Here is a 24,162-nt window from a genome sequence, read left to right on the forward strand (position 1 = left end):
CACAGATGACAAAGTACATTTGAAGCTACAATGGTTCCTTAACGCACAAAGGTCCTTTTTTAGGCACACTGATTGGCTGTGATCAAATGCACACTCCACTCTGAACCCAAATTAGTATCTTTGGATGCATCCTCAGAAACCCCCAGAGGATAGTCAAATGAGGGTTTACAAACTCCATTCCCTTGATGATTGTATTCTGAAATCCAGTCCAAAAGACTCTTGTTAAGAGAGCTTCTGCTCTATTTTTACCAGTAAATCCACTCCAGGATTTTACCCCAACCCCTCTCTCAGGATTTTGCTGTCTCGACTGACTTCCACTGTTAACACAAACTCTGATTCCAAACTGTAGAATTAATTCAGAAACATTTCGGACTCCTTTAGAAATCTAGCTTCTCATTAATAGGTTTCTTCTCAGCTGTGTCTGTGATGACCATGAACAGTGTCCTGTTCTATTTCCAGGCTCCTCAAATCAACCACCCTTTTTTTCCCTCTGGAGCTTGATTTCTTCCACATGACTCCATTGTACAACTTTCCCTGCTTTGAGCAGAGCTATGAGGGCTGCCTTCTCGCTCTCTCCCTGTCTCCAACTACTGTGGCCTTCAGTTAAAGCTAAGAACAAAAGAAAGTTTTCTCTCTCTGGGAAGTGGCCTCCTGGTGCTAAACAGTATCTTACTTCTATTTATTCTTCACACCTTAGCCCTCTCTAAACACAATAGAATCCCAGTTGGAATTGAAACCAATGCTCACACGTACAAACACATTTGTCCAGCATGAATCTAGCTATAGGTCCCTTTCAGGCACAGAAACACGAAATGAAACCCACCTAAAACTTTATCTTATTTCTAACTTTTACCTAACAAATATAAATCCATTAAAACTACCTTTGTTTCTCTAACACCTGGTTACCTTCCTGCCCTTAATATAATTTATAAAACACTTCACTTTGATCTGATCCTGTCTTATTCTATTAAAATCAGCCTTCCCCAAATTAGAACCTCTATTCCTGGCCCTCCATAACAACCTTAAATCTGACTGAGTTATAGTTACGATCACCAAATGCTCCTCCACTGACATTTTTACCACACGCTCGGCTTCATTCCCTACCCCTATACGGGGGTATAGGACCTTCTACGGTACTGGCTCTAAAAGCTCACCTGGATGCACTTTAAGAATGCAGCCCTCTGAAACCTTTCATTTTGCTATCCAATTTAATATAGGAGAAGTTGAAATCCCCTACTATTATCACTCTATTGTTTTGACACTTATCGTGATTTGCAGACATACTTGCTCTTCTATCTCTCCCTAACTATCTGGAGTAGGGGGGGTGGGCATTATAGTACATTCCCAGCAACGTGATCACTCCTTAGTGCTTTTAGCTTACACCCATATGGCCTCAATTGATGAGCCTGCTTAGATATCAGCCCAACTCGCACTTAAGGGTACCCCTATGATGCGCTCCCTCTAGGACAATCCCACGCAAAGGTTTAACTGTAATTGGCCAGAAGTGCTAACTGCCTCTTGACAACTGCGCTGGATTGGGAACCATCTGACAGAAGCAATTTAAATCTCTAACTTGGGATAATTCTGCCAGTTTAACCCATTTAGTTATTCTGAAAGAGTTAGAAGAACAAAATCACTTCTAACGCAAGAGTAACTATTTAAAAAATCCAGATGCAGACTCGCCCCATTGTCTGAACCACTGACCTTTTAATTGCCCATTTAAACACCTTCTTTATGGCAGCTAGTGCCATGAAAAGGGGGCGTTTTGTATCTCTCTGTGCCCCAGTTACTCCATGCCGATGCTTCGCTGTTCCTGTCTCAGCCAGCCTGAGTGAGGACGAATGGGTGAGAGGGGCTTTGTAATCCCAGCATGGGTAAATACGTCGGTGGGTGGCATCATCCCTCCTCACTGCAGTAATTGGGCATCTTGATCAATATTGCGACACCACCTCCTCTTTTAAACACATTACCACATTTTGCCAGACAATGGCTCGGTTTGTAATACAGGAAAATGCTGACAATACTTCAGAAAGACAATTTAGCATGGCCAGTCCACTTAACCTGCACATCTTTGGACTGTGGGAGGAAATTGAAGCACCCGGAGGAAACCCATGCAGACACAGGGAGAATGTGCAAACTTCACACAGTCACCCAAGGCCTGAATTGAGCCCAAGTACCTTGTGCTGTAAGGCAGCAGTACCTATCCCTGAGCAATCATCAGAGATCTGTGCGGCACCAATTGAAGCAATGCTCCATGAACTAATTTTTCCCCTATAGATTCAAAGCCAGACGTGCAAATCAAGAAATATAAATTAGATTTAAATTCTGCACAGGATATAAAATAAAAATTGGGAAAGATAGATTAGATTAAGGGGAGGCATTCAGAAAGAGTATAAAAACATCTCCAACGCTATTTAACTTACAGAAGAATGAAGCTTCTTCCTCGCAACTAAAATCTACTAGAAAGACAGTAATCATCAGTTATCATGTAGTTAAAAATTCACTTCCTCCTCAATGCACAATTTCAAACCTTTCTGGCGTGTTTAGTGGGTAACTGCAGGGTAAGTACCACAACTTCATTGATTAATTTTCGTGAGCTGATTGCTAAGAATTTATGTGGTTGGCTTGTGGAACAGCAAGATATCTCTGACAGAAACTTTTGGATTCTCATGTTTATCATGTTTAAATGTGAAAGTTTTTATCCAATTTAATCTATAACAATAATAAGCACCGTTCGCCTCACTGATATTATAAATGCAAAAATTCAAGCCAATATTTCACTACATGATTCCAAAATTTTTCAGAATTTAAATAAATCTCTTCTTTTTTCCAATGGACAATAACGTCTCATTCCTTTTGTTTTAAATTTTAGAGTACCCAATTATTTTTTTCTATTAAGGGCCAATTTAGTGTGGCCAATCCACCTAACCTACACATCTTTGGGTTGTGGGGGTGAAACCCACGCAGACACGGGGAGAATGTGCAAACTCCATATGGACAGTGACCCAGGGCCGGGATTCAAACCCGGGTCCTCAGCGTAGTAGTCCCAGTGCTAACCACTGCACCACCGAGCTGCCCTATAACCTCTCATTCCTGCTATTATTCTGAATATCCGTGGTACCCTTACCATCACTAATTCATTACACCACAGGGAGTTTGGGGGGGGGGGGGGAGATTTTGAAAATCCACCCAAAACAGGTGCAAAGCAGACAGTGTGTCCCTGCCCAATACCAACAGCAAGTAACCAGACTAATTTTCATATCTTCGGGTATTGTTTGCGTGTTCCAAGCAACTTGTCCATTGAAAAGGCATGAAACGTCAGTATGAAACCCAGCCTGTGTAGTGAGGTGAAATGGGCAAGGAGAGGAGGGAATCCCTTGGGAAGGGGAGAGGGTCAACCTTTGAGGAGACAGGAGGACTCGTGGTGTGGCCCTTTTAGGTTACTCAATACTCATACCACTGAGTGCAGTATATGCAGCACATGCTGCACCTTTGGTAAATAACAATAGCATTGGGGACCTACAACCAGTGTAGGACCCTGATTTACATTTTTTAATAAAACCCACATACAGTTTGGGTCAAAATGCAATTTTGAGGTACTCCAGCAAATTGACGAACATTCACCTTGAGCAGACACACCTTTTGTATTGGAAAGCAGGCAAGTGGCATTTCGACATACAGCTGAGGTGGCCAAGGTCACATGCAAGACTCAAGGCGTACATCACTTACGTCTGTATTCAATGCCCTTAAATATAAAGTCCAGAATTATATTTGTCTTTTCTTTGGCCTTTTCTATCTGATATATTTATGTAGCTGCGCCTCTAGATCTATTTAAATTTGTATTCCTCAGAATCTAGAGATTACCATTGTCTTAATTTTGCAGTTCATTTTTCCCCAAATGTTCTGCTTCAAGGTTCTTTGCATTGAACTTCACCTGCCAATTGTTCTTCTGCTCCATGAACTGCACAACATCTTACTACTCTGCTGTATTCTTCTTCATAGTAAGCAATGCCCCTTAATTCGATATCATCGGTGACTCAATGAAAGTTAGTTCAAGTAGATGCCTCGAAATGTACAGAATTGTTTCTTCTCCCTGCTTTATAGTTGCCAATAATTGAACATTACCTTCCAATCCAAACAAAGCAAGTTACTTTCTGTAGTTGGCAGATTTAGATGGGTTGTACCTATCAGGGAAAAGTGAACAAAGGAGAAGACTGAGGATGAATCTGACAGAAGTTTTTAAGATTACAAAAGTGTTTGATGGGTTAGACGGAGGGAAGATGTTTCTTCTGGCAGGCGAGATGAGGATCAAGTGCTATAAATGTGAGCTAGTCATTGATGAATCCAATGGGGAATTCAGGAGAAACATCTTTACCCAATGAATGGTGAGAATCCACAATCACTACTGCATTTGAGGGGAGTAATATGGATGGACTTAAGGGGATGCTAGATAAACACAAGAGGGAAGAAGGAATAGAAAGATGTATTGATGGGGTTGAATGAAGAAAGGTCAGAGGAGGTTCATGTGAAACATTAACATGGCTGGTTGGGCCAAATATCCTGTTTCTGTGCGATAAATACCTTGCAATATAAACAAAGCAAATTACCTTTGTCATTGGTAGTTTTCATTGTAACGATGGATTTCACTTAGAAAGCAAAGACAAGCTTTTGGAAAGGTAAAGGGTCAAGTCTCTGAGACCATGCTCACACAAAATACCAACCAGGCAGGGTAAGGATGTATCCCCTTTGCTTCACTCCTGATTCCTTCTTGACTTTTGTCAGAACAATGCTGAAAGCCAATACATCTTCAAACGGCAGTTATCATTATTTAACACTTTGTCATTGTTCCCAACTCGACTTCAAACTTTCCCAGTGGAAAATATATTAACAATCTGTTTTGGTCAGGAGGTATTTTTACTTACTTCCCAAATATCTGCTCCAATCTCACAACCTGGATGTGTAACTAGAGAATTGCTCTGCCCAGTCATATTTATTCTCACTCTCGGGAGGTGAAACAACAATGGCTGATCCACTAAGGAAAGCCAGAGTATTCCAGTTTTATTAGATTGAAAGTTTAAATTATGTTCCATACAGTGAAGCCTCATTGCAGGACTGCACATCAATGCATAATATTCTAGAATGCTGCTCTAGTGTGTCAACATTTCATAAATTAAAAAAAATAATAATAGATGTTAAGTTTAATAAATTACTACAGATTAGCATACTGCAGGCAAGCTCAGAACTAACCCAAAATTAATATGCAAACACAACCAAACCATCTTGCATCAGGTCTATGATGCAAACTGCCTTACTATTTCATTACAATTTACACAAACTAATATTGAATCAATCCTTCAATCTCTTCACATGTACAACACAAGATTTCAATGATCCTCTCTGCTCCACTTCTCAGTTTAAACTTCTTTAAGTTAAGGTATTTTCTTATTTGCCTTTACTTCAAGACTTTTTAATGTTGAGTACTCTTTCTACATTCTACTGTATCTAAATACAGTACATGACTTGTTTGAAAAACTTGTATTGCTGCTTTGAACTCTCATGTTTGGTTAAATTTCATCCACTGCATATTGTAACAGATCTGTCAGAAGAAAGGTCCAGAAATGAACAAAAGGTTGGTCAGCGTCTCCCCACTTATAAGCAAAACCTGGCATCTGCCATCCACTGATTAATAGCAATCGCTTTCAAAGAATGCAAACTTGTCAAAAATCAATTGTGAGAAGCGGAGTGCCATTCTTCACTGTCAAAACAAATCCTACCTCCAAAAAAACATCCCACCAAGTCTTTCTGTGACACGTACCACAGTTTGATGATTGACCTGAATCACTTCATCCCCAGCGTGGATTTTCTTGCACCGATCCGCAGGAGACTTTATAAAGGCAGGAAAAAAAAAGGAAACCCAGTTGAAGAAAAATAAAAACATTATCAAGAAAACATGCAACATTTACTCACTTCATTAAATATTTCTACTACTTCCCCTCTTTGTTTTATTTAAATGTATACATGATGTTTGCCATTGAAAATAATACTACAATATTTTATCCACCCAATGTTTCACTTGTGTTCTTGCTTAAACTTTAATTCAGTTAATTGCTATTCAATTTCTATATTCAGTTTTACATGACAAAATAGACGACAGCAATCTTCTGGAATACTGCGCATCTGTTTTCAAGCGCAGGAAGTTCCATAAATTACTTGATTATTTGGTCAATTGGTGTAAGTTTGCGCACAGCACAACATTCCAGAAGGACACTTGAATGCAGTGTATTGGCAGGATTCCTAACACAGCAAACAACATGAGAACTGGTTGGGCATTGGAAATAATTGTAAGGTGCACATAAACTTGCAGAAATTTTGCATCAGTTGGTATGCAATATTTTCTGTTGGCTGAATATAGTTCCACAAAATTGCCAAGATGACATTTTTTCCATTTGGATGGCTCAGTGGTATGTCCAACAACTCTCTTTTCCAGTACCTGCCCTGCAAGTGCATTGGCGACCACAGACATCTGCGATTGGTTTACCTTGCCTTGGCACATCCTTTGTCATGGAATCATAGAGTCCCTGGTATATAGCATGGCCAATGCACCTAACCTATACATCTTTCGACTGTGGGAGGAAACTGGAGCACCCGAAGGAAACCCACACAGATATGGGGGCAATGATCAGACTGCACATAGTCACCCAAGGTCAGAATTGAATCTCGGTCCCTGATGCTGTGAGGCAGCAGTACTAACCACTGTGCCACCATGCCGCCCCGTTGTACCTTGGGAAAGAGAGCAATGCGACAGAAGACAGGCCAAGTTGGAGAATGAAGTATTTATCCTCAGAAAAAAATCTGACCATTGCAATAAACACACAGAAGATCCAGCAGATGGATTTAAAATAGCGAGATTCAACTAAAGCCCGAGGGGCAAAGTATGCACACACGATAGAGATATGTGACTAATGCTGGCCTTGCCAGCGATGCTCACATCCGTAGCAGAACTAAAAAATAGGGAAAAAATGCAATATCAGAGAAAGATGTTCCGTTTTAATGCTGGTGTTGTCGATAACCTTCAAAGATTAATCAATACACATGTAGGTGTGGAAGAGATTAAACATTGCAACTTCCGTTTATTTTACTTCAGCAACATAACTAACTAACAACATGGATTCTGCATTCCATAATGCAGTGGCTTGTCAAGTACAGCAAGCTAAACAAAACAACTTGAATAAAGAAACATGTCAAGGAGACTGAGAGCACAATCAACAGCACAGGAGGTAAAGAGATCACAGATACACAACTGCATAAAGACTCCTGGGACACTCCAGACTCACAACACATCTCGGTGTAATTTTCTGGCCCTTCCAGCTGACGGAAAGCAATACCACACAGTGGGAAGGGGCAAGCCACGCAAAACGCCATAGACATCAGAGGGACTGAAAGGTCCCGCTGGCGGCCAATGGTGAGCTGCCTCTGCTGCTGGAAATCATGCCCTGTCCCTCTGGTTGGGTTCTCGGAATCATTTGTAGTAGTACCAAGGACATCGAGAAACATTCATGAATTCGTGGCCACTCAGACAAAATTGATACTAAAATCATAGGTGCAGATTTTCATCTTCGCCATCTAAGTAGTAATCTGGCAGAGCAAATCTCTTACCTTTTGTTGAACTCTCCAGAATTGCAACCCAAAATTGATTGCCAATTCACTGAAATGTATTTTATAGGATAATAAACGGCAAGTTCTATAATCTGGCAGGTAACCTGCTCAATCAGATTATAGCATAGGTAGGTAGGATGAAAATTTACCCCATCATATTTGGAAACATTGCATCTGCTATTACTCTAAAAAAACAAATCCAAAATTATTCTATTCCAGGTCAACTACAGGCTAATAAAAACACAGAATTTTAGACCGAAAACTCTACAAAATTGATGGAGGGTGCACAGCCAAAATGGCAGGAAATACCTTTCCAGATGTTGCCCATCATATTATATACTTTAAATATTTTCAGTTTTACTTTTGGGTTTCCAACATTTGCAGTTTTTTCTGGTTCCTTTGCTGAATTTAATTCAGCTACCTGCTTGATGGAATGGGCTAAATTATACTGAAAGCACAATATTTTATTCAAACATACAGATACTAAACACTGACATATTGCATTGGCACCTTCATGAATTATAAATACGAATATCATTGAATAAATTTCATGCAATTTACTCGTGCACTGAATTTGACAGTGAATGGATAAGCTTTTTGGAGATTGCACTGTTAACTGGTGAAATACTTCTAAGTTTGACACCACCTGGAGCCATGCCAAATTTCATGTAGGGTATTATGTAATGCCTCCCCCTCACTTGTATAATGCAGCTCGCCCACATGATTATTCGCTCGGCCTGTCATTTTGAAGTTTTCAGTGTTGGTTGAAAAGTTTGATTTTTGTTTTGTTTTCTTGCATAATTTAATCAACACTTTTACTGGTGCATTATTTCCTCGCATAACAGAGAGTCATAGAATGGTTACAGTGCAGAAGGAGGCCATAGAGCCCATCATGCATGAGCAATTCAGTTAATCCCATCCAAACCACCCCCCGGCCCCGCAATCCATTTCCATGTAGCCCAGCAAATGTTCTCTCTTCAGGTGCTTATCCTATTCCCTTGTCAAAACCCGGATTGATCTGCCACCACCACACTCTCAGTTTATTCCAGATCCTATCGGCTCACTGCATTAAATAAAAAACTTTTCCTCATAGTGCTGTTGGTTCTTTTGCCAATCACCTTAAACGAGGTTCGCCTTGTTCATGACCCCGATCCACTGTCAATGGGAACAGTCTCTCTCTATTTACTCTCGCCAGGCCCTTTATGATTTTGAACACAATTGAAGTCTCTCATTTCTGGAAGCATTCACATAAATTTTTCCTGCACCCTCTCCAAATGTGATTCCTGGAACCTTGAGGCCGAACCAGTGTTCGACAAGGACTCATAACTTCTTTGCTTTTATACTCTTTGCATCTATAGTCCACAATCCAATGCCTTTTAAATCAATTCCTCACCTGCCCTGGCAGCTTCAATGACTTGTGTAGCTGTATTACCAGGCCTCCCTGTCCCCCACCTCCCTTAGAATTGCGCCCATTATTTTATACTGTCTATCCTCATCTTTCCACCAAAATGGTACCACTTCACACTTCTCTACATCAACTTTTATCTGCCATGTGTCTGTCCATTTCACCAGCCTGTCTTTCTCCTCTAGACATCTATCATCCACACAGTTCACCAAATTTAGTGTCATTTGTAATTTTTTGAAATTTTGCCCTGTACCTCCAAGGCCAGGTCATTACTATAGATCAAGCAGTGGTCTTATGCTGATCCCTGTGGAACTCCAATGCATATCTTCCGCCAGTCTGAAAAACAACTATTCACAACTATGCTGTTTCCTCTCTCTCAGCCAAGCTGATATCCATGCTGCCACTCTTCCATTTATTCCACAGGCTTCAACTTTGCTGGTAAGTCTATTATATGCACTTTATCAAATGTCCTTTGGAAATTCATATACATGTCATCAATTGCATTACCTCTCTGATACCTAATGAAATAACTCAGTCCAGTTAGTTAAATTTGATTTGCATTAACAAATTATGCCACCTTTCCCTAAGTAATTGACACTCATCTAAATGTCTGTCAATGTTGTCCCAGATATCGGGCATGATTCTCCCAAAAGGGAACAAAGTCCCCGAGCAATCTCATTTAGCTGAGTATTTGCTGGTACTCGCGAGGGGCCCGAGCAGGGAATGCGTAGCTGGGGCCACACATAGCCCCATTTTGTACAGTGGGGAATTCCGGCAAGTGGAACAGTGCCCCGATCTTCAAGGACCCCTGAGCGATCCCTGAAATCTCCCCAGCCAAAACTCACAAGAGGAGCATCCCCGCACCCCTCTCCCTCCCCCCCCGCACCCCTCTCCCTCCCCCCCCACACCCCTCTCCCTCCCCCCCCACACCCCTCTCCCTCCCCCCCCACACCCCTCTCCCTCCCCCCCACACCCCTCTCCCTCCCCCCCCCACACTCCTCTCCCTCCCCCCCCACACCCCTCTCCCTCCCCCCCCACACCCCTCTCCCTCCCCCCCCACACCCTCGTCCAAACACCCACGCCGGGCACCCTGGCCCGATCACATGCATGCAGAAAATGGCAACTTGGCACTCCTTGGCACAATGGCAGTGCCCATGCCAGCTGGAAGTGCAATGCTGGCACTCAGGTGGCAGTGCCAGGGTACCACCCTTCCCAAAGGGCATGCAGCTGTGGGCACCCGATCACCTGAGAGGCCAAGAGTGCCATTTCACCTGGTCCCTATTTGTGGTTATGAGGCAAAGGGTACCTCGGGAATCTGCACATTAGAGTGAGGCTAACTGTCTCGCTCTAATATCCAGATTTGCCAAAAAGTGATCCCACCCAAAATGGGGGGGGGACTTACATCGCATCATCGATCTCGCGAGAGGTGGTTAGCTGGAAAGATTCATCGGCCACGCTGCGCAATGGCGAACTACTTTGCCAGCGCAGCATGACCATAGGATCGCACACATCATCTCTAACTGTTTACCCGCCATTGAGGCTACAGTGACAGCCTCCAAACCCCATTCCCCCTCCCACCCTATATTTTATGCGGATTAGAGGATTATGGTCAGTGCCTCCGCAATTTCCATCTTTATTTCCCTTAGTATCCTTGGATCCAGTCCTGGTGACTTATCAACGTTAAGCACAAGCAACCTTTTGAATATTTCCTTTCTTTCAAGTTTTAGCCCATCCATACTACCTTCTTTTTCACATTTCCATACGATAAATCCATAATTTTTTGAATTTGAAGACATTCAGGGAATTCCTTTGAAGTGACATGGCTATCTGGAGGTGGAAATGTAGACAAGATGTGACCACAATCAGTGGCGTTCTGAGAACTCTTTGTTAGGTGAGTCACAGCTCTCCATGCCGAACCAAGCCATTATGTTACCATGTGATGCACTATCAATTACCACAAAGACGAGAGTAGTGGAATAATCGAGGCTTTACTGAGCAAAGTGTTGTGCCTCCTGCAGCTGCTACTAGAATGGCTGCAGCACGGGTGAGCACACACATTTATATGCCGCCTACTGGGCGGAGCCAGCAGGCAGGGTTTTACCCATGTACCTCTAGTATATGTGTCTTACTGTAATACATATAATACAGCTGGTGGTGACTACCACATTCACCCCCTGTTAAAAAAAGAGTCCGGCGGGGATGGTGGAAAAAAATTACAAGTTCAGTCTGTTGGGGGCCTTGACCCTCGTCTGCGATCATCTCAGTCCTGGTGGTGATGTGGGCACCGACTTGGTCACCTGTGACTCTGGGAGCGTGTTGTCCTCGTCTTCACCACCCGAGTGGAACCAGTGGGAGGACGGATCCTGCTAGGGTGGGGGCTGTGGTGAGGTTCGCTGGGGGGAGGGTGAGTGCCACAGGGGTGAATGAGGCAACGGTGTCGGGTCGGGGGCCGTGGGTGGAGATCTAGCGGGTGCCAGATCCCGGAGGGAGACCGTGTCCTGGTGCCCGTTGGGGTGCGCCACGTAGGCATACTGCAGGTTCGCGTGTAGGAGGTGGACCCTTTCAACCAAAGGGCCCGACTTATGGGTCCGCACATGTTTGCGAAGGGGGACAGGTCCAGGAACTGTCAGCCATGTTGGGAGCTAGACCCTGGAGGTGGACTTCCTGGGGAAGGCAAAGAGATGTTCATAGGGGGTTTCGTTAGTTGCGGTGCAGAGGAGCAATCGGATGGAGTGGAACGCGTCGGGGAGGACCTCCTGTCAGCGGGAAACCGGGAGATCTTTACACCGCAGGGCCAGCAGGACGGCCCTCCAGACCATCCCGTTCTCCCTCTCCACCTGTCCGTTACCCCGGGGGCTGTAGCTGGTCGTCCTGCTCTAGGCAATGCCCTTGCTGAGGAGGAACTGACGCAGTTCTTCACTCATAAAGGAGGATCCCCAATCGCTGTGGATGTAGGTGGGGAAACAGAACAGTGTGAAGATACTTTGGAGGGCTTTAATGACCGTGGCAGAAGTCGTATCGGGGCATGGGATGGCGAAAGGGAACTGGGAGTACTCATCGACCACGTTCAGAAAGTACGTGTTGCGGTCGGTGGAGGGGCCCTTTGAAGTCCATGCTGAGGCGCTCAAAGGGGTGGGGGGCCTTCACCAGGTGCGCTCGATCTGGCCGGTAGAAGTGCGGCTTGAACTCCGCGCAGACCTGGCAGTCTCTGGTGACAGTCCTGACCTCCTCAATGGAGTAGGGCAGGTTGCGGGCCTTGATGAAATGGAAGAACCGGGTAACCCCTGGGTGGCAGAGGTCATAGTGAAGAGCCCGGAGACGGTCCACTTGTGCACTGGCACAAGTACCGCGGGATAGGGCATCAGGGGGCTCATTGAGCTTCCCGGGACGATACAAAATCTCGTAATTATAGGTGGAAAGCTCGAGTCTCCACCTCAAGATCTTATCATTTTTGATCTTGCCCCGCTGTGTATTATTGAACATGAAGGCAACCGACCGTTGGTCAGTGAGGAGAGTGAATCTCCTGCCGGCCAGGTAATGCCTCCAATGCCGCACAGCTTCCACAATGGCTTGGGCCTCCTTTTCGACATAGGAGTGACGAATTTCGGAGGCATGGAGGGTGCGGGAAAAGAAGGCAACGGGCCTGCCCGCCTGGTTGAGGGTGGTGGCCAGAGCTACGTCCGATGCATCGCTCTCGACCTGGAAGGGGAGGGACTCGTCAACCATGTGCATCGTGGCCTTGGTGATGTCTGACTTAATGCGGTCGAAGGCCTGGCAGGCCTCAGCCATCAGGGAAAGAACTGTGGACTGAATGAGTGGGCAGGCCTTGTCCACATAGTTAGGCCCCACTGGGCATTGTAGGAGAAAAACCCCAGCCATCGTTTCAGGGCCTTGGGGCAGTGGGTGAAGGGGAGTTCCATAAGGGGGCATATGCAGTCGGGGTCGGGCCCTAGAACTCCATTTTCCACGACATAGCCAAGGATGGCTAAGCGATTGGTGCGGAATACGCATTTCTCCTTATTGTACGTGAGATTAAGGGGTTTGGCGGTCTGAAGGAATTTTAGGAGGTTAGCGTCGTGGTCCTGCTGATTGTGGCCGCAGATGGTGATGTTGTCTAGGCACGGGAAGGTGGCCCGCAGTCCGCAACTCCCCGGTGGGACCCTGGGCAAGATCAAAAATGATAAGATCTTGAGGTGGAGACTCGAGCTTTCCACCTATAATTACGAGATTTTGTATCGTCCCGGGAAGCTCAATGAGCCCCCTGATGCCCTATCCCGCGGTACTTGTGCCAGTGCACAAGTGGACCGTCTCCGGGCTCTTCACTATGACCTCTGCCACCCAGGGGTTACCCGGTTCTTCCATTTCATCAAGGCCCGCAACCTGCCCTACTCCATTGAGGAGGTCAGGACTGTCACCAGAGACTGCCAGGTCTGCGCGGAGATCAACCATTCGGTCCATCTCACGTTGGAAGACCGAGACCCCATTAGTGATGCCGAAGGGAACCCTGAGGAAGTGATAGAGGCGGCCATCTGCTTCGAACGCAGTGTATTGGCGGTCCTCCGGGTGGATGGGGAGCTGGTGGTAGGCGGACTTCAGGTACACTGTGGAAAAGACCCTATACTGTGCAATCTGATTGACCATGTCAGATATGCGTGGGAGGGGGTACGCGTTGAGCTGCGAGTACCGATTGATGGTCTGACTGTACTTAATGACCATCCTGTTCTTCTCCCCAGTCTTTACTACTACCACTTGGGCTTTCCAGGGGCTGTTACTGGCCTCAATGACCCCTTCCCACAGAAGCCGTTGGACCTCCGACCTGATGAAGGTCCTGTCCTGGGCACTGTACCGTCTGCTCCTCGTGGCGACGGGTTTGCAATCCGGGGTGAGGTTCGCAAACAAGGAAGGTGGATCGACTTTAAGGATCGTGAGGCCGCATGCGGTGAGGGGGGTAGGGGTCCGCCAAATTTTCAGGTTAAGCTTTGGAGGTGGCACTGGAAGTCCAGGCCGAGTAACAGGGCAGCGCAGAGGTGGGGGAGGACGTAGAGCCGGAAGTTGCTAAACTCTACACCTTGGACGGTGAGGGTCACGATGCAGTACCCCCCGGATTTCCACACAATGGGATCCGGAGGAGATCTTCTGGGTGACGGGGTGTACTGGGAGGGAGCAGCGCCTTACCGTCGTGGGGTGGATGAAGCTCTCTGTGCTCCCGGAGTCAAAAAGGCAGGATGTCTCGTGCCCATCAATTTGCACCATTGTCGTTGCAGTCTTTACGGGAGGCCACTGTTAACGCGTTCGCGAGCTGCCTAGTTCCCGCAAGATCAAGCATACCCTCTTCCAATAGGCGCTGGAGGACATACGCAGATCTCATGCCCGTAACGAAGGCGCCTCAGATGAAAAGTTCTGTGTGCTGGACTGCTGAAACTGTCTGGCAGTCAATGCTCCTCCCCAGGATGTGCAGGGCACGCCGGAAATCGTCCAGGGTCCCACCGGGGAGTTGCTGTCTCGTGGACAGGAGGTGCCTGGCATATAGATGATTGACTGGCCGAATGTAATGTCCCTTCAGTAGCTCCATTGCTTCGGAGTAAGTGGGCCCATCCTGGATGAGAGGAAAAATGTCAGGGCTCACCCTTGAATAAAGGACTTGGAGCTTCTGCGGATGTTCGGAGGTAGCTTTCGAAGCAGGCTAGCCAGTGGTCAAAAGCGGACGTCGCGTTGGCTGCTTGAGGGGTCAGCTATAGGCAATCAGGCTTGATGCAAAGATCCATCGTTTTAAAAATGTTTGCTCAATAAATTGATGCACTATCAATTATCACAAAGACGAGAGTAGTGGAATAATCGAGGCTTTATTGAGCAAAGATGTTGTACAGGGCTGGTTTAGCACAAGGCTAAATCGCTGGCTTTGAACGCAGACGAAGGCAAGCCAGCAGCACGGTTCAATTCCCGTACCAGCCTCCCTGAACAGGCGCCGGAATGTGGCGACTAGGGGCTTTTCACAGTAACTTCATTTGAAGCCTACTTGTGACAATACGCAATTTTCATTTCATGTTGTGCTTCCTATAGCTGCTACCAGAATGGCTGCAGCACTGGCAAGCACACACATTTGTACGCTGCCTATTGGGTACCCATGTACCTCCAGTGTATGTGTCTTACCGTAATACATTTACCTCCAGTGTATGTGTACCTCCAGTGTATGTGTCTTACCGTAATACATTTAATACTGCTAGTGGTGACTACCAAACTATGGTTTCTGTGGAATGCCACCACCAACATGCACGTTTTTTGGTGATCTCTCTCGAACAAGCCAATGGCCCAGGAGTGGCTTCCTGGGCCATTACAGAGGGCAGTTCAGAGTCAACCTCATTGCTGTGGGTCTGGAGTCACATATAGGCCAGGCAATGTCAGGACGGCAGATTTTCCCCCCAAAGTTATTAGGGAACCAGATGGGTTTACCAGCATTTGATGATATTGTCAAGTTCATCATTACTGACACTCGTTTCATATTCCAGATTTAGCAATTTAATTTAAATTCCACAAGCTGTCACGATGGGATTTGAACCCATGTTCCCAGCGGTATTCCTACTGCACCATCTCTTATCTTAATGGGTCAGAGGTGGGAAGAGCGTCACTGACCTTCCCCACACCTGATATAATTAGGGTGGTGGGGGAAGCTGGGGAAGTGATAGGTTGTCTCACCAGCTGCCTTCCTGTCTGATTCTAGTGGGCATTAAATTCCACCTGACGCTGAACATTTTTGCATCATCTAAGACTTAGAAATAAAAGGTGGCAGATTTCGAGCAGTGGAATTTTTAAAAACACACAAGTTCTGCAGGCTTTTATTAAAGAAATGTCTCATGAGCATAGAGACAGCCTACAAAATGCTCGTCTGAGTTTTAGCTTTTTTAGCACTGCTCGACCCACATCCACCTGTATCTCATAATCCTACTGCAATAGAGAAAATGTTTGATGTGTGGAAGGTTCTGCAAGTGGTTTGCTTATATTTCTAAACATATTTTATTTAATAAGTAATCTCCTTTTTGTTTCTTGCACCCAACCCGACTCTCCATTACACGTTTTCTGATCTTTGTTTCTAATCTTTGCTCGGCTAAATATTCCTCTCTTTTGGCAAGCAGCAGTTACATTACCACACACTTTCTTCTTCTTGCCATATGTCAGTAATATGAAATCAAAATCAACTGGATTCTACTTAAGGCAATCTTCCACAATGACTCAAAATGGTACAAACACCTTTGCCCCATTTTTAGAACTGAAACTGGTTATCAGTAATCACTGTTCCCTGATTTACCTCTCATCCTGAATAAGTGAGGTGCCCTCCTAGCCTATGGGTTTTGGCCCTTCTCAAGAAGAAACTATATTTTATGACACAAAATTCTCACAGGGTGTAACAGGGTACATATAGATAGGGGGCATGATTCAATGAACTAAATTCTATGTCCAGTTTCGGGTGCACTTAGCGGGGTGCTTCTTCGTGAAGCAGGCTAACAATTCTATCCAATGGAAGTTTACCATTTTATTTTGCCCATGGTGAGGAACGCCCTTTCGAGTTCTTACTTTAGTCATTTCCTGCACTGGCGAGACTACTTGCGGATCAAGACACCATTTTTCTTTTTAAAATTTAGAGTACCCAATTTATTTTTTCCAATTAAGGGGCAATTTAGCGTGGCCAATCCACCTCGCCTGCACATCTTTGGGTTGTGGGGGTGAAACCCATGCAAACATGGAGAGAATGTTCAAACTCCACACGGATAGTGACCCAGAGCCAGGATCGAACCTGGGACCTCGGCGCCGTGAGGCAACAGGGCTAACCCACTGCGCCACCTTGCAGCCTGAGACACCATTTTGAAAGGCAGCCTCGGTTTTGTGACTGCCACGGCCTCAGGGATCCCCACTTCACCCAACTTACCTTTTCTGGGTCCTAGAGTCCCCCCACACCCACCTCTTATGGGTAAGCCCCCCCCCCCCCCCCCCCCCCCCCCCCCGCCCGGGCCTGATCCTTGGCAAGGGCAACCTGGCATCTGTGCATCTTGACACTACCAGCTTGGCACCATGGCAGTGCCTCTGCCTGCCTTGCAGGTGCCCGGGTAGCACTGCCAAAGTGCCAGGCTGACAGTGCTAAGCTGCCCATGTGTCAGTGGGTGCACCAGGGTGTCTTTCTGTGTCCGTGACCATCCTGACTTGGGATACCCCCCCCAGGTGCTCTTATGACTGGTCCACGTTTGTGGTAACAACTACTAAACGGCGCCCTGGTGAGGTCACCCAGGCACAGCCGGTGAATCCTGGGCCCCGACGGAATCCAGCGAATGCATATTTAATTAAGCCCTAAACTGATCTGGATTTCGTCCAGCGTGGGCCAGATTCAGATCACGACGTCTCACGAGGTTCAGTTGAATCTCACGAGATGCCTTGAGCATCGCAAATCTCGCAAGAGGCCTCTCAATCGATTCAACGGCCTCCTCGCAACACCAAACTGGGTGCGATGAGGCTGTTAAATCACACCCAGGATGTTTCCCCTGGCTGGTGAGTCTAGAACTGGAAGACACAGTCTCAGAATAAGGGGCATGCCAATTAAGAATGAGATGAGGAGGAATTTCTTTCACTCAGAAGCTGCTGTATCTTTGGAATTCTCTAACCGAGAGGGCTGTGGAAGCTCAATCATTGAGCATGTTCAAGACAGAAATTGATAGATTTCTGGATATTAATAGCATCAAGGGATATGGGAATTGCGCAGGGCTGTGGCATTGAGGTAGATGATCAGCCATGATCTAATTGAATGGTGGAGCAAGCTTGATGTGTTGAACGGGACACTTCTTTTCCTATGTTTCCCATGAGGACTCCAAGGACATGGAAGAGGTTTTAGGTGGATACCACACAGCAGTGTTCACTCTAAAAGCCACAAATAATAGATCACACAATTATAAGCATTAAAGTAGATATGAATATAATCTTGGATAAAACTTCTCAAATTAGATTGGGAACCTAGCCTTGTCGATATTTACTGAGAGTACTCAAAACAATTATAGCTTAGTGCGCAGAACTCATTGGAGCTTGGCATTTTTATCCTGTATGGAATAGAAATCCATTTGGAGACAATGTTCAAAAGAGGCAACACCAGAATCGTGTTATTACAGGTTTGATAGCTTAACTTTGGTTCCAGGCAAAAGCTAAAAGGGATCATTAAAGATATACTCAATGATCATTTTGATGGAAAACAGATTAATAGAGATTCTGAATATTCCTTCTAGAAAAGTGTTATAACCCGCATGAGACCTTCAGGATTGGGCCGATTAGCATCGCCATGAGGCTCGTGGAATACAAACTTCCCCGATGAGAAGTGGGAACATAAAAGCCGGTTCAGATAGGAGCCAAGCTAAGGTAGCTGTGGCTGGGACCAGAAAGTTGTGTGTATACAGTGTGATTAAACAATAAATTGTTTATCTTCATGTTCACGAACCGGACTCTTCTGTGACCACTAAAATGGTATCTTCCAAACCTGGATGAATCTTTTGAGGTACTACTAGACTGGTCGATGTTGATAGCCCAGTGAACATCAACGCTAATTTTCAAAATCTTTTTTGACAACATGCCTTACTACAGACTACTTTTTAGGATAAAGACCTGTGACATTGCCGGACAGATCCTCTGTCAAATAAGGAATTGATTCCATTTTAATAGACAAAAGATTGTTGTTAATAGATATGGCTCTGTGGAACTGGCTACTTATTCACAATCCTTCTGAAAGAAGGCATCTCCACATCATGGCTTCTGAAAGAAAGCATTGGGGGAGCTGTCAGTAAGTTTGCTGGTGATACAAATGGAGTATTTGCAGATTCTGCTAAGCTAACCCAATACAAAACAAGCACGATAGAGCCTTTGTCTGTGACTTTGGTTAGGTGGCTCAACAGAATTGCAGATCACCCTCGGGATACATCTGTGTCTCCAACTTGTGTAGTTTTACTCATGATTGGCAGTGAGGCCAACACTTCATGTTGGAACATTCTCTTTACAAACCCCAGAATTTCTGTGCATTGATGAAAAATTAGAGGATGAAGCAGCAAAAACCACACTTAATTTATTTTTATGTGCAATGAAAGTGTCTGAATTTCTATGTGTAAAGCATCAAAACAAGGTAAAGCATGGAATCTTCAACTTTTTTGCTGACGTAACTTTTCAGGAAAAATATTAACTTTCTACATTCATACTTTTAAAAAAAAGTAAAAGCAAAAGCAAAATTGCTTCGATGAAAAATAAAATTTGGCACTGAAATTTTGTCATGACTTGATCTTAATAATGTTTGGCCAACGCATTTTAAATGTTCATAACAACTGCACTTCTTTCATTCACCAAGATAGGAGAGGGTGCTCACATGATGTCTGAGGTAAACAGTTGCTTATCATAAGTAACATGTGCAGATTTGTGCAGAACAAATTTATTTTATTTACATATCATCCAGCTTGTAAGCTTGGCAGAGTTAGCACTCTCACCAAACACTCAAATGTATCCATTCACTGTTTGTGGGACATGGCTATATCGCAGCTGCATGTTGACTACATGTCAACAATGACTACACTTAAAAAAGTGATGCATCACTTGTCAAGCACTTTGAGATATGCTGACAATGTAATAAGGCACTATTTAAATGCAAATTCATTATATCTTTACTGACAGTGAGAAAAGAAAACACTTCATTTTCCAGCAGCCAATCAAGAGGTATTTGTTTACCTGTCTCTCAGCGAAACCCCTGCAAATTTATTTCCAAATCCCTTCAGCAAAACGCTGTACCACACTCCTTTTTACAAGTATGCAACGTCCAATGTGTTGTGATCAATGCCATGAGAGATCTACTGGTGCAATGTTCTTGTTGGATGGCCTGATTTACTACAAGAACATTTGTAGCTAGTTATAAGTGATTTATTAACTTTAACTGTAGATGCATTATATACAAGACAACAGATGAAAAATAGTAAGCCCATGCCAAGTAACCTCTTTCTTCAACTTCCTCCAGCCAGTAAGGTCAGCTGACTTTAACATTCACTTAAATACTAGTGAGACTCCTAGTGGTCAATTGGTGAATTACAACACAACCATACTATCACTACAACTGGTAGGTTAAAGTAATCAACAACATGTATGTATGTAGCACCTTTAACATAATAAAACAATACAAAGTGCTTCACAGAAGCATTATAAAGTAAAAGTTGATCGCGAGTTATAAAGGCGATACTAAGAAAGATGAGCGTAGCTTGATCAAACAGGCAGATTTTAAAGAGCTTTGTAAAGTGCGAAAGAGAGGGAGCAAAGACGCGCATTTTAGGAATAGAGGTACAAAGGAAAGAGCAGGAATGGGACATTTGGCCCCTCAGGACTGCTCTGCCATTCAACTAGATCATAGCTGATTTTCTTACTTAATGGGATTCTTGAACTATAAGACCATAAGATATAGGAGCAGAATTAGGCCAAAGGCCCATCGAGTCTTCTCCGCCATTCGATCATGGCTGATATGTTCGTCGACCCCATTCTCTTACCTTCTCTCCATAACCCATGATTCCTTTATTGATCAAAAAATCCCCTTATTAATCACAAACACCAGGGGTGGGATTCTGTGATCCTGAGGCTAAGAGTCCATGCCCCTACAGGGGGCCAGCACGGCACTGGAGCGACCCACACCACTCCAGCTGCTGATCCCGGCGTCAAATGTGTGCCACAGGATCCGCGCATGTGCAGTGGCACCGGCAGCAATGCGCAGTGGCTTCCTTTAACGCGCCGGCCCTGACGCAACATGACGCAGGACTACAGGGGCCGGTGTGGAAGAATCGAGACCCCAGCTAGAGAGGCTGGCCCGCCGATTGGTGGGCCCCGATCGCGGGCCAAGCCACATCGGGCCCCCACCCCCGGGGTCGTACCCCCTCCCCCCTCCAACAGTCCGCCCCCGGACCCTGAAACGCCGAGGTCCCGCCGGCTGGGAGCAGGTGTGGACGGTGCCAGCGGGACTTGGCATTTTTACAACGGGCGCTCGGCTCATCCAGGGCCGAGAATCGGTGGGCCAGCCATGTAGTGAGGCCCCGGACCGACGCCGCGCCAACCACGTTGGCACCAATGATGCCGATTCTCCACTTCACGTGCTGGCATCGGGGCGGCATGGCGCGATTAGTACCGGATGCGGGGATGTTCCGGCTCAGACCGGCCCAAGAGAATCCCGCCCTAGATTTGTGCTCGAAGTGCTCAGGGAATCTCTATAGTGTAGACTGAGGCCATTCGGCCCATTGACTCTGCACTCACCTTTCAAATGAGCACTCTACCCTTTTACAAGTGTCCAACCCGCCTTTTGCCCGGAATCCCATAACCTAACCTGCACAACCCAGGACATTAAGGGGAATGTATCATGCTCAATCCACCTAACCCACACATCTTTAGACTGTGAGATGAAACCGGAGCACTCGGAGGAAACCTACACACACTGGGAGATGGTACAAACTCCACACAGACAGTTATTCACAGCCGGAATTGAACCCGGGTCCCTGGCGCTGTGAGGCAGAAGTGCTAACCACTGTGCCATCCCAGGTGGATTATTACCTACAGGGCTAAAGTGGAATCAGACAGAATAAATATTTTTTAGAACATAAGGTAACCACATCCAAGGTACAGGAAAGAGTAGCTGGGTTACAGTCAGGGGAAAGAAAACAAACGGCAGACAGTGCAGGGAACACTTGTGTCCGTTCCCCTTCAAAACAAGTATACCGTTTTGGATGCTGTTGGGGGGGGGGATGGCCTACCGGGGGAAGGCCCGAGCGGCCAGGTCTCTCGCACTGAGTCTGGCTCTGGGGCTCAGAAGGGAAGGGGGGAGAATAGAAACGCAATACTAATAGGAGACTCAATGGTTAGGGGAATAGATAGGAGATGCTGTGGTCACGAGCGAGATTCCCGGAAGTTATGTTGCCTCCCGGGTGCCAGGGCCAGGGATGTCTCAGATCGTGTCTTCAGGATCCTTAAGGGGGAGGGTGAGCAGCCAGACGGCGTGGTGCACATTGGTACCAATGACGTTGGCAGGAAAAGGAGTGAGGATGTAATATACGAGTTTAGGGAGTTAGGCTGGAAGTTAAAAGCCAGGACAGGCAGAGTTGTCATCTCTGGTTTGTTGCCAGTGCCATGTGATAGCGAGGCTAGGAATAGGGAGAGAGTGCAGTTGAACACGCGGCTGCAGGAGTGGTGTAGGAGGGAGGGCTTCAGGTATTTGGATAATTTGAGCGCATTCTGGGGAAAGTGGGACCTGTACAAGCAGGACGGGTTGCATCCGAACCTGAGGGACAGCAATATCCTGGGAGGGAGGTTTTCTAGTACTCTTCGGGAGGGTTTAAACTAATTTGGCAGGGGAATGGGAACCGGATTTGTAGTCCAGCATCTAAGGTAGCCGATGTTCAGGACATCAAAGCATTTAGTGAGGCAGTGGGGAAGGTAACACTGACAAAGGAGAATACTTGCAGGCACAGAGATGGGTTGAAGTGTGTATACTTCAATGTAAGAAGCATCACGAATAAGGTGGGTGAACTTAAGGCATGGATCGGTAGTTGGGACTACGATGTGGTGGCCATCACGGAAACTTGAATAGAAGAGTGGCAGAAATGGTTGTTGGAGGTTCCTGGTTATAGATGTTTCAAAAAGATTAGGGAAGGTGGTAAAAGAGGGTGGGGGGGGGGGGGGGGGGTTGCATTGTTAATTAGAGATAGCATAACAGCTGGAGGGAGGCAGTTTGAGGAGGATCTGCCTACTGAGGTAGTATGGGTTGAAGTCAGAAATTAGAAAGGAGCAGTCACCTTGTTGGAAGTTTTCTATAGGCCCCCCAAGAGACGTGGAGGAACAGATTGGGAAACAGATTTTGGAAAGGTGCAGAAGTCACAGGGTAGTAGTCATGGGTGACTTCAACTTCCCAAATATTGAGTGGAAACTCTTTAGATCAAATCATTTGGATGGGGTGGTGTTTGTGCAGTGTGTCCAGGAAGCTTTTCTAACACAGTATGTAGATTGTGTGACAAGAGGGAGGGCATATTGGATTTGGTACTTGGTAATGAGCCAGGGCAAGTGATAGATTTGTTAGTGGGGGAGCATTTTGGAGATAGTGACCACAATTCTGTGACTTTCACTTTAGTAATGGAGAGGGATAGGTGCGTGCAACAGGACAAGGTTTACAATTGGGGGGAAGGGTAAATACGATGCTATCAGAAAAGAACAGAAGTGCATAAGTTGGGAACATAGCATGTCAGGGAAGGACACAATTTAAATGTGGAACGTGTTCAAGGAACAGATACTACGTGTCCTTGATATGTATGTCCCTGTCAGGCAGGGAAGAGATGGTTGAGTGAGGGAGCCATGGTTGACAAGAGAGGTTGAATGTCTTGTTAAGAGGAAGAAGAATACTTATGTAAGGCTGAGGAAACAAGGTTCAGACAGGGCGCTGGAGGGATACACGATAGCCAGGAGGGAACTGAAGAAAGGGATTAGGAGGGCTAAGAGAGGGCATGAAAAATCTTCGGCGGGTAGAATCAAGGTAAACCCCAAGGCTTTTACACATATGTGAGAAATATGAGAATGACTAGAGCGTGGGTAGGTCCGATCAAGGACAGTCGCGGGAGATTGTGTATTGAGTTTGAAGAGATAGGAGAGGTCTTGAACGAGTACTTTTCTTCAGTATTTATGAATGAGGGGGGCCATATTGTTGGAGAGGACAGCGTGAAACAGACTGGTAAGCTAGAGGAGATACTTGTTAGGAAGGAAGATGTGTTGGGCATTTAAAAAAACTTGAGGATAGACAAGTCCCCCGGGCCTGACAGGACATATCCAAGAATTCTATGGGAAGCAAGAGATGAAATTGCAGTGTCGTTGGGATCACCCTGGGAATTACAAGCCAGTTAGTCTTACTTCGGTGGTAGGCAAAGTAATGGAAACGGTAATGAGGGATAGTATTTCTGAGCATCTGGAAAGACACTGCTTGATTAGGGATAGTCAGCACGGATTTGTGAGGGGTAGGTCTTGCCTCACAAGTCTTATTGAATTCTTTGAGGAGGTGACCAAGCACATGGATGAAGGTAAGG

The 24,162-nt window shown here is 45.7% G+C and overlaps 1 protein-coding gene across 1 annotated transcript in view; it reads right to left on the bottom strand.

The window, feature by feature from the left end:
• Nucleotides 1-24,162, bottom strand: part of cnksr2a (connector enhancer of kinase suppressor of Ras 2a) — a 709,037-nt gene that overhangs the window by 316,074 nt on the left and 368,801 nt on the right. Inside the window, exon 8 of the mRNA XM_038802429.1 lies at nucleotides 5,816-5,884. Within this exon, the coding sequence (XP_038658357.1) occupies nucleotides 5,816-5,884 (69 nt within the window). The remainder of the gene's footprint in view (nucleotides 1-5,815; nucleotides 5,885-24,162) is intronic.

This window comes from Scyliorhinus canicula, chromosome 7, assembly GCF_902713615.1.
Source record: "Scyliorhinus canicula chromosome 7, sScyCan1.1, whole genome shotgun sequence".
Classification (NCBI taxonomy): Eukaryota; Metazoa; Chordata; class Chondrichthyes; order Carcharhiniformes; family Scyliorhinidae; genus Scyliorhinus; species Scyliorhinus canicula.